We start from the raw sequence: 18,130 nt of genomic DNA on the forward strand, positions 1-18,130 counted from the left end.
TATTTTTTGCAGTTAAATGAACGTATTATCGTTGTATTCTATCAAGCAAATATTCTCCGCCTTCACGTACGGTCCACGTGCCGAGACCGCACTGAGATATCTTTCACGGGTATGAAAAGGAGAAGCTGCACGCAATAATTTCTCGAGCGCCCTGGGTTGTAAAACACCGCAGAGCCGAACTACCCCACTGTATTAATAGGACAACAGCAACAGTTCTTGCTTTATTGTATTGCTCTTTTTGTCTTCCGTTCCCTTTATTTCACTCAGAAATTAAACCTTCTTACAGAGCATCTTCAAACAGCAACAACAATGTGACTAACAGTGAGGACAACGCTGACTACAGAAGACACGCACAAGAAAAGCGCGAGCGATGCCGGCCGTGCTTCTATGTACGCTCTGGAAGCAATTAGGTTTAGCTGCACTAAAGCAGCCACAGCAACAGACACGTTTTCATACCAGTAGATTCTTGCACTCACTCAAAAATATTACCTCGTGCAGTAGAAAGTCGCAAGATACGACACACCCAGACTGGTTGAGGGCAGCAAGGATTGCGTTGCGCAAATGCGTCGGTACTACATCTGAAAACGCGTAATTGATATGAGACACATAAGCAAGTCAATAAATAAGGAAAAAAGGGCGCGAACACAAAAACCTTTCAAACGATCACCTATGAGGGTGCTCTTTTTTTCATGATTAATTTTTTCTATGAGGATTCACAGTACGAAAAATAATGAGGAGCTCGACAACAATGGCGTTGTATGTTCGGATTCGGAGGAGAGAGAGCAAGGCAAAAAACTTCCGGCAGTGAGCAAATAATTCGAATGTTTTGTGCAAGTTCAAAGGCCAAGCCAATACCGTGTAACACCAAGATAGGCTCAATCATGTGGCACCATGCCATACGAAGGACCGTACACTTTAATTACTCTCTATGCCCGAATTTACTTACAGTCCTCTGGCGCACTTTCTTTTCAGGAATGGGATGTGCTGCCCAAGCCCTGGTCGAGATTTCCATCACTAAAAATACAAAACGCTTACGGTATGCAACAGATAACAATTCCTTCTTCAAAACACGCGAAGTTCTAGCAGTTACGATGATTTTAACTCTCGTTTCAACCTCCTCTGTTTGCTAACCTCAAAATTTCCGGTGCCGTGTTTAAGAGGCTACTTTCATTGCTAACTGCATAAGTTATTATACATTACAGTGTAAAACTCCGTATATTTAGTGATCGATATGTACCACGTGACTTGGGCAGCGAACCCTGTTACTAAAAGGAAATGCGCTGGAGGACAGCTCGCTTCATTCTTCCTCCCATGCGGTCTAATTCGTGTTTATTATAACCGTACAGCAAATCGCTTGCGCAAACTGGCTGTAATCCAGCCTGACTGCACCAAGAGCACTTTGGGAACACAGGAATAGGTTACAATGAAAGACTTTCTGGATCTAATTACCAGTGTTCACGGAAGTACCTATTAAATCAACAAATAACAAAATTTTCTCCATCCACAATATAACCTGTTTATATTGGAGGCACTTTAAATATATTTCGACCATGAGCAAAGCAATAATTCATAGCACGTGTCCCGCCAAATAAAGCTGCACAATCAGATGTGTTGTTAATATATAACAAGACATTTTTGAATTGGTTAAACTGCATGAGGTACAAAAACCATATAGAAAACCAACTGATTTAAAGTACGCCTCATACAAATAAGATAGCGATAGCATATAAACTACAGAACTTGAAAAACTGGTGCACTTTTTATCGCGACCTTCGCGCCTATCTAAGGTGGCATCGGGACTCATGATAATAGCACCTAGCGCTCCAGGTACATCAATAAACCTCACTTTTTCTATCTCATGAGTAAATGCTTATGAAAATACTTTTCATGACGCTTTACTGATTTCTTTCACAGAGCATCCTCGCAGCAACAAACAGATTAAAACACCTCCAAGAATAAGTCATCGTATCACTCCTTTTCATTACTCCCGAGCGTACCTTTGCGGCAACGATGGCAGACAAGCTTTCCATCTCCATCGTTGCTAACATCACAGACACTTCGCATGCGCTCGCCGGAACCAAGCTGATGCCCGTATAACCATCACAACAGGCTCGTACTGTGCGCACGATAAACGACTTGGTTTCGATGAATTCGAAAGGTGCGTTAGGACTTGATAGTTAAGGCATCCCTTTCGTTAACCTACACACTGGCTCATTCTCCGTGTCAGGCCTAGCCAGCTTGACTGATACTTGACTGTCATGACGACGGGAGCATGCGTAGGCAGTATATACTCCCTCCACAGCAAGACCGCAGGAACACAATTTTCGGACTCATGTAAGGTCTTAACTGGTTTAACGTGGAGTATGAGAACTACATTTACGCACACTAAGCAAACCTGTGGTAACGTACGTTTTAAAACGGAACTACTTGCACGCAACATGCTCGGTCGAACGCGTCAAAAACTTTAAAATATTTTCTTTTCTTGCATGAGGGAAAAGACAATTTGGATAATGTTTAAATGAATCCGAAATCGTTATCACAGGAAACTGTTTCCGAAAACAATCCAGGAAACGCGAACGTAGTTCAATTACAATCGTCATCACAGTCGCAGCAGACCTGCGATTAAATGCCCAGTCAGCTTGCAAAGCTCTTAAAATATGGACTTAAAACTTATAACGAAGTCTTGCTACACGACATCTACAAACGCTATCGAATTACACGCGGCATATTCTAGGACTGCTCTTATGCTCAACCGCCGGTGCTTCTGTTGACTTTTCCTAGCTAAGCAGAAAGCGAGAGAAGCAGCACTCATCGATGCTAGATACAGTATTTAGGCGCAGAAGACATCCGCCATCACTACAAAAACGAACAAGTTCGCCACGAGCCCCAAAATGATCAAGTATGCTGTACGCAGTTCTACTGCTGCTATGACCCACAAATAGGAACACTGTAACTTTGTGTTGTACAATGAATAAAAATAATGGCACTGCATACAGCTTTCTGTGCATGCTTAACGTAGTGAGCCTCGAATCAGCTGGTAGAAAAGCTGAAGCAAAACGGTTTCTTCTTTTCGCTACAGTCCTGACTGCTCTCACATAGTCGCGGTTAATGCAGATGCTAGCGTGCACATGAATGCAAACACCACGAGCACTTTTCTTCTCTACCTGTGCCTTTGGCCAAGCACAAGTATTGTACGTCTATCAAGCAGCGAAGTACAGCCTGCCCAGTATTTTTCGTAACATAGAAACAATAACTAAACAATGTCTAACTACCACAGTGACAGCATAATGACAAGATGCAACGAAGAAGATGCAAAAAAAAAGATGCATTCACAGCCTAGAGTGAGGAATCCACGTGAGTGCACCACGTGGAAGGCTTCGCGGCGCTTGAGACTGCAGCCAGAACCACAGCAGCACGTTAAGAACTTGCCAGCTGGAAAGCCTGCTACATTACGTTCTCCAGTCATTTGCATGCTGCCTCGGGTTATAGTTTTTCTGGCTGTGCCCACCGCCGAAATCCGCAAAAAAAAGCTGACTTTTGTTTAGCAGCCAACCTTCTTTGTGGCTTACACAAATACAAAGAAAAAAGTTTTCGTGACTTGCGCCACGCATTGCACCAGCCGCCGCGTGTACGCATGTTGAGCTCACAAGTGAGTCTTTCAAGCCAGTCGAACGCACCACGAACCCATGAAGACTTCTATCGCAGTTGAGGCAGTGGATTCGGGTAATGGTCCTCGCCGAATCAAACTGCCCTGCCTCCAACGCAGTCCCTCACAGAATGGAACACGGGGTACCGCCGCCACTTGTGCTGGAAGGCAGGTGGCCACCGACACCACCGCGGTGCTGCTGCGAAGACGCCCAGCAGCCCAGCTTATCACCCCTGGACTCGACCGACGAAGCGTCCGCCAGCCTTCGCTGGTTGTAGCTGTTGTGACAATGCGTGCAGTGTTGGCAGGGAGGTTGCAGTCCGACCGCAGAGAGCATAGCGGGTGGAGGCATGGTCACCACCGTGGCGGGGGACAGAGGCTGGGCCGGAACCTTGAGTTCCAATTCCGTCCAGGCCGTCTTGCGGGGGGCGGGCCGACCGTTGGACTCCCTGGGCGAAGCGGTGATCGGGGTCGTGGTGGGAGCGACACTCACAGTACGGCGCTTGGGCGAACAGTTGCCGCCGTTCGACAGGTCGGTGTTCCCTGCGATGTTCTTGACGACCGCGGTGCCAGGTGCGTTGTTCGTCGCCGGAGAGGGGATCACGCCCGCGGTCGGCTTCAGTGAAGACGTGCCTCCCTGGGGCGGTGGCGTGTTGCACGGTGAGTGCTTGGCGATCTCCTCGTAAGTGACAGGAGAGTACACGGAGCGGGCCCCTACTGAAGACTTTCGGCGTTTCGACTCTTGTTCCGGGTACCGTCGGATGGTGCTGCCTGCGCCCTTTTTACCCTGCAGCCAGTACGTCTTCATCGAGCCTTTGCCCTGCGATAGAAGATCGATGGTAATATAGCATATTACGTGGGCGCGTTTTTTAGAACATTCAATAGGTTGTCTTTAAAGCAACGAGCGCATTGTAGAGTTCTAAAATCTTATTTTAACGGCGTTTTCGTCATAAAATACGTTTAGCTTCCATTCTAGACAAATTAAGGCGAACAACGTTGAGTAGCGCACACTGCTCGGCAAGTTGGTTAACGGTCATTACAAAGAAAATTTTGTGCAAACACACATAACGAAAGAAAGGAACGCCACAGAGCAACTCTTGTCTGTGGGTTTTCTCTCCTTTTTGCTGTCTATTTTCCACAAAGTTTCCCTTGAATTGTTTAGCCGAAAGTCCTCCGGACAGCACTGTGAACATGACGCCGAACGTCAGACCGAACATTTCCGAACCACTGCTAAATTTTATGTGCGAGTGGAATCCACCAGAAAACCAAAACTTAAGCCTCGAGCGGGGTTTGATGCTAAGAACGTACCTAAGCAAGAAGCTACACACGGGTAATCGTAAAGCAGTGGTGTGATAGTAATGAACAGTCAACTTGGAATCACAACATACTGTGTATTAAATGCACGTGGGAGCACTTGGCTGGGACTCTGGAAGCACGAATTCCTTCTAAACAGAGCTTACGGAAACATCAAATATCCTTGCAGATGGCATGAAACGCACTCCTATGGAGATCACAGTCTTTTTAATCTTAAAATTTTATAATGATTTCGCTGTCGCTACTAAGGCGAGACAGAACTTACTCAACAGCGTTCAGGGCCAGACACACATACCTTTATTTCCACAGTTCCGCGCTCCTTAATTATCCACTTGGATTCGTCCAAAAGGTCTTTCGTCTTTTGACTGATGTGTACTCGTAGTGCCTGCAAAGAAAAAAAAATATATCAAAACTCGCTCGAAGGCATCACACATTTGGACGCGTAAATGGTGTATAGATTAAGACAGGTCATTTGAACATTTGGGCGCCTCGATTCGAGCGTCGCTGGTTGGAGTCCAGGCACCAGTTCTCACTAAAAGGACATCACTTTGAGGCACACAAGTCATGCAGAGTGTTGATATAGAGCGGAAGTTCCTAAAATTCCACGCGTAGCACAGAACACTGTTTGCGTATTTTATGATCGGCACTCTGGAAATTACATTCACACCTGAAATAGCAATGTTTGCTGATGAAACTACTTTATTTTTGCAGGTCAATATGCGCAAGACGTAAAATAGAAAGCAAATACTTACCTATCTCGGCCCTTAATTTTGCACTAGGAGAATTGTTTGCAACTCAAGGCGCACAAAGCAATGTTCGCACTATTTAAAAATCGCAAATTAAGTTGCCAAAAAAGCGACACTTTGAAATTCAGAATGAAATATATTGAACTCCACATATTAATTGTCTTCCAACCGATGTTTCCAGTTCTATGGGCTGCACAAGGCACATAACACCACTTACTGCTCATGGGCTGAATGAAAAGTTGATATTATGCATTATTATACTGAGTAGTACTTTACAGAATAGCGCGGTGCTTTACGATGGAGCGAAATTATGACAGGCTGCTTGTGCTGCAAAAATTCATTCATTGTCGACTTCACATTTTTGATAGAAGGATACGCGAACTAGCAAATCTTTCAAAATATCCTTTATTGCTGGCCAACAATGTGCATTACAGTAAACTGATGCAATTAACAAAAACGTCTTTACACTAAATATGCAGATATATTTCTGCAATGTAACCTTCGATCGCATTTACATAAAACAAGAAAAATTCGAACAATTAATTTGGAACAGATTATTTATGATCACGAAAAAGCTACGTAACATTATGCATGATACACCGATCTAATGTTACCATTTAAGCCCTTCAAAATCCACCAAAAAGCATTTGACGATCGTTTTACATATGTAGCAACGCTTACCAATATAGTAATCAGTAATCTTGCAAACTTTTTCAGGTCCTAGCCTGCTGCTATTTGTTTCAATTTTCTTGCCTCGTCCAGACAGACATGTATTTGCTCGCCTTACCAATGTGTTGCCGCGGATTCCATCATGCGTTTGTTTGACTGCGTTAACTCGTATTGATGTTCAGTATGTATTGGGTGTTAACACGTAGCTTGTTCTTTCCTCATGTTTGTATTGTTAACAGCAGGATTCTAAGTGAATGCAATTGAACGTTCTGACTGCCCTGAACTTAAGATGGGAAACGAGGGCTCATCCAGTTTCATGCATTTTGTCACGTCCTCCACTTTCATTTTAAAAAAAAAATTCACTGAAACAAACTAGATAACGTCCGCGTGTCAGTTTAACTTCGTACTTATTACCACGACCTCACAAATTGCCGTTTTGGTATTTACAAGGCAGAGGGCAATGCAGAAACTATCAGAAACGATAACGGCTTATTGATACGTCCTTATATTTTATTTTATTTTAAATACATCGGTCAAGTGCACCTTGTAATGCTTGGAACCGTTAAAATGCACATGCCGATTCTTCTATAAATATTTTGTCCGAACATTAACAGCTGTCTTTCGCGCACTTCACATTATTCGCGGCTTTGTCATCTGCACTGCACAATCATTGGGTACGCTCGCAAATCACTCAAGGCCTCCCATACCGCGGCTTGTGGGCAATGTCCTCATTTTTTCCTGCGACGAAGAAGACAAACTGACGACTATCATCCGGATTTTTTTTATAATGCGTTAGCATTTAGGTTATCGTTTAAAATTAAATTCTCTGATTGGTCGAAAGGACCATGGCGTCATCAGCACCGCAAAATTTGTAAATCTGAGGACCGGAACGTTCCAGTACCTTCCAATGGATTATCACATGGAATTATGCTAACCGCAGCGACTACTTCACCTTAATGCGCTCACTTATTCCCACTAATCTGCCTTTAACAATTAGCTAATCCCAACTAATCCGCCTTAATTCATTTTCTTGGGTGGACCTGCTCGGACAATTATGGGCCTGCTCTGTAATTTTTGGGGTGGGCCGACTTCGAAATGCTATCGAATTTTCTTATTTAATAATCTGGTTAACAAAACACCGATGTTTTTGCTAGCCGGAGGGATGTTTAGGACGAATGCATGGTGTGGTGGCTACTCACTTTTGAGACACTGAGGCACCAGGGCGCTTCGTGTGCAAGGTCTGCCTTATTATACTCCAAGTGTTCTTAGGCGCCCTCACAAAAGAAACACCAAAAAAGGCAGGGAACACCCCTCCCCCCTCCCCCACTGGAAAAATATTCTTCACGTTTACTCAGTATCTAAGTGCGTTTGCTGCCGGAGCCCTCCATTACGGCATCCCTCAAATTCTGAGTAGCTTTAGGACGTTAAAAAACATAAAACCAAATCTAAAACCAAAAAAGCAGTCAGGATAAAATATTCGAGCCCGCTAATCAGTATTTACCGCTGCTCTACGTCAGGTCAATGCGTGAAAGCTTGCAGAAGAATCTCACATTCCTCGCCCTAGCGAATGAATGTTTTGGTGACAACGGACCAAACTTGTTTTGACGCCCTGCTCATGGTAGTGTATCTGCTGTGTGTGTATACGTCGGAGATAACATTCAGTGAGAGCGCTTTGTGCAATTCTGGATGACTGAAATGAAACAAAAGTACCCGTTCTTAACCGGGCATAGCCCAAAGACTTTTTCTCAAGCGTCTCACCCCTGAAAAGTTTAGCACCGGGCCGCCGGCAAGCTTCCACTCATTATAAAACCGTCGGGCACCCGGAGGCAATGCGCATCCAACACCACACCTTCCACGTACAAGACGGATGTCCAAACCATAGGCCATCGGGAGCAAAAAAAAAAAGAGAGATCAGCATGCAGTTACCGCTCCTTTCATCTTCCTCGGAAGGCTAGCGCCGGTGAGATACAGTGCCACAGCTCCTTCCCTCTCCTCACAACTCCGCTTCAGATGACGACCGGCTTTTGTGCTCCGCCTGAAGTCTTTAGTCACCTGAAAAGCAGTCTCACCTCACTGGTGCTTTCCATTCGCGATGCCGTGTTGACTGAGTCACCGAAGAGGCAGTACCGCGGCATCTTCAGACCCACCACGCCGGCCACCACGGCTCCGGAATGGACGCCTGCATACGCACACGTAGTTGTTGAACGCCGGTTGCTTGCCTTATGCCTCGCGTGGAAAACAACTTTTTCTCTGGCGCGTGGCTCAGAGAAGAAAGTTTCGATGCCTTTCCAAACTCTGACATTAAATACATCATAATCAGCCTCAGCATCATCGGTAGATCCGGTTGCTCCCACGAGGATTAAGCCTCCTAGCAGGACTTCACTTGGCGTATTTTTCACTAGCCAAGGCCTCTTTATCCTGCCTTTACACGTTGTCTTGGTTTCCGGTCTTTGTTGTTCTTTGTTTTTATTTTAAAGGTATTTGTTGTTCCGTTTATAGTAATAGCAGTAGAGGACGCATTAAACTGGGTCAGCGTCATCATCATGTGCGCAATTGAAAGCTTCCGTGTGCACTGCCCACCAATAAATATGTTACCAAGCTGCGCCGAACTGAACGAGTTCTCGAAAATATACCTTTATTGCGTTTACGGGCGTTGCAGTGAGCGCACTCACTGCGTAGGGGGTTAGAACTATCGTTGCGCGCTTCATGCGACGATTTCCATATTTCCGAGCGCTTACCGTGTGACTCATTCGGGAGCCAGAAGGGCGGACGCAGATCATATGCGGACAACGCAAACGGAGAAGCCAGGTTTCGCATGGACTCAATCTGACGTCATACAAACGATATGAAAACAATGTACAAGCACAATGTACACGCGGTGGCCCCAGGTTCGAACCCCATACCAGGACAAATTTTCCAACTGCGAAGTTTCTGAGAAAGCTGTATAGCTTTCCTTTGTAGCCCTATGGCTGCACCTGGGTGGATGCCAATGAGTAATTACGCCCATACTACAAGGTAGAAGCCATACAGAAAATATTTGGGGAACGTTTTTTTTTTGCGCATATTTTCCACGCCTTGTGTACCCCGTAATGATTCCCTCTGACGGAATGTTACGTTTCAGTTTGGAACTACCGTCGCCATCGCGCTAAGGAAGATGAAATGTATGGTATCCCAAACTTCGCTACGCTAAATGATCCGTGAGATGGAGCGAAGCTTTTGGGCTTAGGCAGACTACCGCGTGATGGTGGTTGCACAGTGCAAACCTTCTAGCTCTACTCATGCAGCCTGCCTCCGGTGACGCAGACCTGAGCCGAGGGAGACGTACCGACGCGTATCTTGAGGCTCTCTCCCGTGGATGGGTCCTTGAGGTCCCCGATGACCTTGACCATAGCGAGACTCATCTCGCACACCTTCTCCGAATGGTTGGGCTCCGGCTCGGGCGCTCCGGACACAACCATGTACGCGTCGCCAATCGTCTCCACCTGAAGGGGGGAAATAACGGGTTGTACGCGTAAAGTGAACATTGTCGATAGCCCACCTTCATCATTAAAGTAATACTAAATCGCCGAATCGGTCGTTGTGGCTGTTCTTTACACGCTCTTTCATGCAATGCTTTCCTAATTTTGTGTATACCAGGCATTGTTATGTGCCTCGAGGGTCGCCGGAAAGGAAAACGGGTGGTCACTTTGTCATATTTTAAGGACCTTTCAAATACTTATTTATTTTTTATTTATTGCACCGCTCACGGCTAGCGACCTAAAAGGGGCAAGTGGAACAAACGTTGGGAACGCTAGTTGTAAACAAGATTATCAGATCAATGCGGAACCCGCATTGAAGGAATGCATAAGCATTGACGCCTGCTCGCTCTCTTTGCCCCTCTTTGCCTAAATTAATCAAGTTCCATCATTGCCCATTTCGAGTACTCAAACTTGGCGCCACGCTTTGTTTTCAAACTTGGCGCCACTCTTCGCTCCGTCTACACTTCCGGTGTTTTCAAATTTGGCGCCACTTTTGCTCCAGCCCCGCCCACTTTTTAAACATTTTTTGTTCTAATTAAATAACTAATTGCCCCACATGCACCTCATGATTTCCGCTGCGAGATTTTTTTGATGCTCTATCTAATGCAACCATTCTCTTTTTTATAAATCAATTCGTTCGAACGTTATCGTGATGACACGAAACCGCATACATAGTCATGCAAAGCTTACGCATTAAAAACCTGTTGAAGGGCTCCGCCTCGCGGCCGAACGTTTATGGCTCAATTAAGAGAGCGTAGCCTTAAAAGCCAAGGGTAGTGGCACATACTGAATTTTTCGCCTCGTGTTTTACAGGTTGACGATGGAAAACCACCCCTGATCCATACCAGTGTTGCGTTGCACGAGTCCGCAGTTGGACGCCGCTCCCTTTTCGTGACGCCACTGCCGAGGCTACGTCGGACAGTGTACACCATTAGTCAAAAATTTGAAGCCCTATGCTTTTTTTTTCCGTGGCCGCGCCGTGTGGCTTGCCATGCACTCCCCGTGTTCGAAATCTCTTGAAGTTAAGAGGAACCCTGGTCCCACCCCTTCCGAAGGTAAGGACTTCCACGGATGCTGCAAGTGAACTCCCAAGTCTCTAAACTTTTGGCACAGGCTGGTCATTCATGCAGAGCGTACAATAAAAGACCTCATGGACGCTAAGCATTCGAAGCATAGCAACGTTTCTCGACACACTTTCGACGTGGTTTGCCAAGCCAAGGTGAACTAGCCGCAGTTACTCCCAAGGTGCGACAGCTTCTCAAGAACAAGGCGCGCAATGCGAAGAAAATATTTTAAGGTTGAAGCTGCCCTTAATAACGCTTCGACAAAAGAATCTGCTCACCTTTTTATAGCAAACGCAGCAGTTAGTTTTACTAGGCTTACATACAGCACTTGGCATCTGCCAGGTCTGTCAGGGAAGAGCAAGTAATATTCAAAAATAGAATTTTTGAGGCAACTATATGACTTTTGCGGTGACCTAAAAAGCTGGTGAACTAGTTTCTAATAATTATTTTTTAACTATTAGAGTTAGCCGCTTCGTTACGGCAATAGCCTTATCAGTTTTTAGAATTTAGAAAACGTGATCAACTCCGCTGATGTGGCTCGACGAAATCTGTCTGCTTTGACTGGTTACGTGTTCTGGGGTGGTTCTATTCCCTGCAAGCTTTTCGAAATTGCTTGTATTTTGGCACGATGTAACCATAATTTTTTGAGTCACAGCACCAAGGCAATTCACGTTTTCGAAATTCTAAAAACTGATATGGCTATTACTAGCGACCGGCGAAAAACCTACCTACTTGCAACCAGGCGGCTAACCCTAATAGTTCAAAAGGTAATTATTAAAAACTAGTTAACCAGCTTACTGGTTAAATCTGCGCACCGGTTTTTTTGGTGCCCGCCAACACTGGGAATACTATGCCGCAAAACCAATATCTTTGCTATAAAAAAAAACTATTTTTAAAAACTACCTATTATTTGGTATACTTTGTGCAGACGTACGCAGGCTATGTGCTGACGTAGCTCCTAGCATAATATATGACGGTGCTGAATAAGACTAGTGATAAATCATCACAAATCTACTACCTATCTGGCGCAGTAGTTCACAACGCACGCTTACTTTGTAGACGCCATGCTTCTCGGTGAGTTCGTCGAAGAGTGAGTACATGGAGTTGAGCATGGAGACCACCTCCATGGGCGTGATCCGGCTGCAGATCTCGGTGAAGGACACCACGTCGCTGAACAGGATCGTCACCTTCTCGAAGTACTGCGAGAGAAGCGCCAAGTGACCCTTCCGCCGACCATGATGCAAGGCCGAGCATCAGAGGCCTTTGTAATACCTCGTGTTCCAGCTAACTTTAGCCACGCGTAAAAAATATTCCACGTGCCCAAAATGTGAGCACCACTTCAACCGTGCTCTTGATTACTGTATATAGAAAATCGGAGTATTTCTTTCTCTGTTGAATTGCGCGATGAAATACATAAAAAAGAAATCACTTCACAGGTATTGTGTTTCAGGCGAAACACGAAAATGTACTCGTTTGAACGAATTATGTACGCAGATAATGTGGCTTATTATAAGTGCACTAGTGAACAATTAAGCTGAAGTTCTTTACCCTGCTTGGCTCCGGTGTATTGTTAAGCATTAGCTAATGATAGCTTGAATATGTGAAAAGTGTGAAGAATCCTAGTGATCCCCGCAATAACGGCAGTCCTTAAAAGTCTTAAAGATGTCGTTTGTGTTTCACATAATTCTGATGATCATTCCTTTTGTGCGCTTAAAGCGGCAAGCTAATTTGATGATTATGGATTTTATGGCGCAAAGGCATGCATCTACGGCCAATGAGCGCCATGGCACAAGGTAATTTCGATTTCTCAAGGTGGAGTCAAAGACCCATTTCCCAAGCATTTCACACTAAATAAATTTCAACAATTGTCTCATAAATCAGAATAGATGACAGTTTACAATGTCAATATTTAAAGATTCAGAATAGCTCCTGAAATTTGTAGTAATAATCATGGCACTAAAAAGCCAAGCATAATGATTGTCAATGTGAAGCCAGCTAAAGAAAAGGATCCGCTCAAGAAATCAACACGCGCTTACTAGAAATTGTAGAGCTGAGAAATTGTAGAGATTAGAAACCAATAAATTAAGCATGCCTTTCTTGCACAGTGTTTCTTCCAGACGCAAAAGTTGCATTGTTTTCGGGACCCTAGTGGAAAAAGCGATCTGAAGCAAACACTTTTCAGCTTGCTTACAATTTTCTCTCCAGCTTTCCTCTCCGCAGATGCATCGGCATGGGAGCTTTTTTGTATTTGCTCCTTTGGCCGTTGAGCACGATGCCATAAATGTGGCATGCGTCTGCTGCCAATTCACGCACTGTCATTGTTGATATATCAAGACAAAACTTCATTCGGACATTGCAGGTGTTTCAGTCAATAAATTTATAGTATATTCAGTCGTATAATAATATATCAGTGCCGTGAGATCTCGGTATTTAGAATTAATGTGAACAAAAGTTTTTACTTATACAGAAATGCAATCATTGAAATGGGCCACATGAAATACGCTTAAATTGGGTACCTTCTGTTTAAGTAGTAGCTTTGGTGTCTCATTCCTCTCTAAGGAAGAGTTCAAAAATAAAACCTTAGTAGTAAACTTTGCTTTCAAGCAATAACTATACGAATTGAGAGCACGGTTTAGAACCCTGCGCAGGCTGCAATTTCCTACCTGGCTCATTCGGAGACGTCCGACAGCGCACATGTTTTTCATTGCTCGTTTCATTGATTCCAAAAAGCCCCCAAGCAGTTCAAACATCAGTAAAGTTCGCTACTTGGGCGAATTCATTGAAGATACAGTCATATTTTCACAAAGAGAATTCACTGCGGAGTCCCGAACCGGTATGGTAATTTCCCCTTTTCAACCCACTTTGGAGAAAACCTCTCGAGCTTAATGGCTTCCTGACGCACCGAGAGCCCAGAGAGCTTAATGTTCGGGCGAAAATTCCGCACAGTAAAATAGTGCTCGAAGAGAACAAACTCGACTGGCTCTTAAAGGCACAAAGGCAAACAGCACGGCTGCATTTGCGCGTCCACGCAGGTTAATTAAGCGTCCAAGGGTTAGCGGCAAGGCCGTCTTCAATTGCCTTGCGGGCAGAGAGAATGCGGTAGTTTCAGGACGCACCGTTGCCGACCCTCCCTCTTTTCACCCGTGATGGCGTTGCAAGTTAAGTGTGCGCTCAAGCACGAGAAACTTAACGAGCGTCTGGTACAGCGCACGTTCATTAACGTCTCACGTCCGAATGGCCGAAGCCCCATAGAGACGCTACATTCCCTCGCCTTCTTTGAGAACTTCTCACCCGAGATTGAAACTAGACGAACGCTCCCGGATCGTTTTTGTCTCTGAGCCGGTCGCCAGTGTCGCCATCGGTGCTCACTGCGGTGCGGTGCGGGTTGCGTAAAAACTTTCCTGGGTCGCGTAACGTGTGTCACTCTACGCCGTAAATTCGAATGGCTGGCATGCTGCCGCAGTCGCGGTGAATTACGAACGCTTGACGATTGTATGGCCTTAACGCTATATGTTCTTCTTCGGGGGCTAATTACGCCAGGAGCTTCATTGAGCATGGGTTGCAGGGGCGGTTTCTAGGGCTTCAAACATGCAAGGCAATATATCGCAAGTTTGCAGACGTCTCGCGCAAGGCATTGCGAAAATGTCCTGATCTGTCGAACTAGTTACTTCCGTAGCGCGAACCTCGAATAAAGCAGACTTTCTGGAGAAAGGTCAGCCTCATGGTCTATAAGCGATTGCAATAAGCTACTTAGAGAAGTTATTTTATTTAGAACAGGCGAGTCTTTCGCACCACTTCTGTATATACCTACCATGTTTTGGTGCCTTAGTGGTGATGTGTTTCTCTCACATTGTTTGTTTTAGGTTTGCTACAGTTTGAATGTTGTCTTTTTATTGCTATTTTGGCTCGTCACAATCTATTCGGGGTGATGGCACGGGGGAATTGTTACCAGCTTTAACAGGTAGGTTGTGTTATTGGCCCCAACAGTAATTCCATTTTGTGGTGCCCTGGGTACTACAATAAATAACCAAGATGTGCGATCTATATAAAAGTTGTTCCTTCAAAGCGTTCTCTGAAGTAAGGAAACGCTCCAAAGATAACACACTTAAAGCTAGCATGAAAACAGTCTTTCTAACTTTCCACTCATCACCGGGAGAATTCGTGGAGACCTAGGCTGCAATCACGTTTCCACTGTAGTGACTCTGTGTGACTTTACAAGAGGCGAAAGAACTTTCCTCCTCGCTCTCTACGACCGCTGTGCGCAAAAAAAACAGTCAAGTGAGTGCGATTCTGTGCACGTGCAGGTGGCGCTCCTACCGCTCTTGCGCATGAAAAGCTTTGAACAGGCTGGAAAATTTCTTCAAACTGTCAGCCATAAATCAAACACAGTTTGATATACTGTATGATAGGGAAACTACACACCAACAAAAAGTGGGCGTACGAAAATTTTCCACATATTATGCGCATACTAGGCACTGCACTGAGCAAGTTCCCGGCCGTTTCGACGTATCTTGAACGACACAGGCCTCGACTCGCAATTTTGATGCTAACAAACGTGTGCAGATATTCTGCTCTCACTTCACAACTCATCATCACAAACCAGAAGCCTTTCTCTTCCCTCTTCCCCTTCTCTTCGAGCGAATAATCTTATCTGGGATCGCCAGGAGAAGCCAGAAGGTTCAAAATGTACAAGCATCAACATTCTTGTCCTGATTGATCATTGGAGGCAGGGTACATGGAGTTGCGGATGTGCCGACACCGGGCACAGCCAACGCCAGGTGGCTGTAGAGAACGTGTGCCCTATGATTCCTGGGTATTTGTGAGAGTTTTGGCCGGCGATATAGAACTACCGGCAATTAAAATTTTGATCGTTATGATAGCCGTTTTCATTTTAATGTCAACACTCCTCACACCCTCTAATAATAATAAATAACGTACGACCTGCACCTACAGTTGTCGACGGAATAGTATATCTTCACGCTTGGGCGTCCAAACTCATCCTTCGCGTTGCGTAATGGAAATAAAAACATGTGGTGATTTCATGCACGAGCGCACAAGCGGTATTTACTTTACCCAAATTCTAAGCCTACCATTACCTCCATTTAGTTAACGCATCAACAGACTTTGACCGCTGAAGAGTGGTTCATTTGTCCTGTCCGAAAGTGTACATTTTATGCCTATATTCGAGACAGATGACTGCTAAGCCTTAGTTGCTTCGGAGTTTACCCACTAGGTGCGCGAGATATCATCGCACACAGCAGCCCTATAGGCGTGAGCTTCCAGCATTGCCTAACCTTGTTGGTATTGTATCTCTAAAGTGCGATTCTCATTCATCTTCGAAAGCAGCAAAGGAGTCAAGTGAGAATTGAATAGAAGTGAGTATTTTATATTTTAGACACTCTACATCTTTAAGGCTAACAATGAGCACTTCCCTGGTAGATGCCCATCGCTGGCCACAAAATCGGGGCCCCGAGAGAACCCATTTCGTTTTGTGTGTATCGCTTCACGCGTAGTTCTTTAAGCAGCTATGTGTGAATGAATTATACTGCAACATGCATACCCAGTTGCCGCAGTTTTTTTTCCACGTATGCTTGTTTCTCGCATGTATTTGTCAGTCTCTTCAGGAGAAGAAAAAACATGGTATGACGCTCTTCTTTGTACGCAGGTTATAGGGCTGAAATTACATTTATACCTCAAAACGGCAACTTGGAGCAAAGCGTGAATTTTCGGCCGTTTCATTTCTATCTTTGAAGCACTGTTAAGTGATTCTACTAGACTACTACTGCAGTACATTATGAAATTCATCAATTTCGAATTTTCCTCTCTTGCATCCAATCATTTATTTCTTCGGTGAACAATTAATATGATCTATGCTTGCTTTTTTTTCCTTCATGTCACCCAACACAAAAGTGTTTAGGCGATCGAAATAAAACCACTGAGAAGTCCTGCTTTGTCTGACACCGTTGTGTTTCTGATCCTGCAAGCATCACAGCAGTGCACATCGACTGAAAATTTGTGAACACTCTGTGACATGCACACGAAATCGTCGGGGGATTTTCGAACGCGGTGCGTCCACAGTGGTGCGTCGGACCGCGGAGCGCTGCGCGTGTGCGCGTGTGAATGGTGTGTGCGAGTCGACGGCGAAAAAAAACGTGGCGAGCACGAAGAGCGGAGAGCTGACGTGTCAGAAAACCGAGGTGTTAAGGAAGACAGCGCAGCGGAGGTTGCGTCAATCAAGCGTGGAGGTGGCAGCCGTCGCACCATGGGTCCGTGCTGCCGTGGACCTCCCTTTGATCACCGACGCAAGCCTCCTGCGTTCCTTGCAAGTGTGGAGGTGGCAGCCAATCGACTGAGGGTCCGCGCTGCCGAAAGGCACCCTTGGATAGCTTGCATTAAACTTCCGGCATTTTGTGGTGCCGTCGACGAGACCTTGCCACGCTTCTGCTGCTGCTGCCAAGTTCTTCGAGCTGTTGACGGGATACCAGCGGCGTCTTCCTACAGTCCTCTCCAGTGCTACTACCACCTTTTTCCCTTCCGCCGATTGCTTCGACGCAACGCCAGCGACGCGTCACACTACAACGACCCGCGTTCGCCCTGTCTGCAAGGCATCCCCGCCTCACCTTGGTCGCTCAGTACCTGGTGAACTCTTTCCTTTATTCTGTAGTGTTGTACGCGTGTTGGGTCCGTGTTTTTCCTGTTTTCGTTTCGATTTCATATCGCCTCTTTTCCTTTAAATTATAAATACGGCTTCATTCTATTTTGTTTTGTTTGATTTGTTCGTTTTCTTGTGTGAACCTGCACGCGATAACGTCCCCCTTCGGAAAGTCGGGGGCACCTTGCCAATTCGCGACACACTCCATCAGACCACATTCCTGCTCTTACGACTAAAGCGCTTCTCTTAAGGTGGGGTGCGACTTTGTTTTGTAAGAAAATTCGGTTTGGAGATTTTGCGATCGTCTAATACAGGATTTCTTTATCTTTGAGAAAATATATTATGCTTGGGTATTCGTGATTTCAGAAATAATGTTGTCCTGTTCCTCCCGTCACGTCGACCTTAAACGTGGGTGCACCTCGATGTGGTCTCTTCGTTACGGATGCTTGCAAAAATTGAATGCTCTAGAGTTCTTGGTCCGAAACACAGCTTCTGGTTTCGGTTTCGAATTTCATGTTGTT

At 45.2% G+C, this 18,130-nt stretch overlaps 1 protein-coding gene across 1 annotated transcript in view; it reads right to left on the reverse strand.

The window, feature by feature from the left end:
* Positions 1 to 208: 208 nt before the first annotated feature.
* Positions 209 to 18,130, reverse strand: part of LOC144130311 (soluble guanylate cyclase 88E-like) — a 174,691-nt gene continuing 156,769 nt past the window's right edge. The window contains exons 10-14 of the mRNA XM_077664257.1: positions 12,010 to 12,156; positions 9,701 to 9,857; positions 8,445 to 8,554; positions 5,256 to 5,345; positions 209 to 4,466 (exon numbers count right to left, since the gene is read on the reverse strand). Coding sequence (XP_077520383.1) covers positions 3,771 to 4,466; positions 5,256 to 5,345; positions 8,445 to 8,554; positions 9,701 to 9,857; positions 12,010 to 12,156 — 1,200 coding nt within the window. The 3' untranslated portion in view covers positions 209 to 3,770. The remainder of the gene's footprint in view (positions 4,467 to 5,255; positions 5,346 to 8,444; positions 8,555 to 9,700; positions 9,858 to 12,009; positions 12,157 to 18,130) is intronic.

Source organism: Amblyomma americanum, chromosome 4 (assembly GCF_052857255.1).
Source record: "Amblyomma americanum isolate KBUSLIRL-KWMA chromosome 4, ASM5285725v1, whole genome shotgun sequence".
In the NCBI taxonomy this organism is placed as follows: Eukaryota; Metazoa; Arthropoda; class Arachnida; order Ixodida; family Ixodidae; genus Amblyomma; species Amblyomma americanum.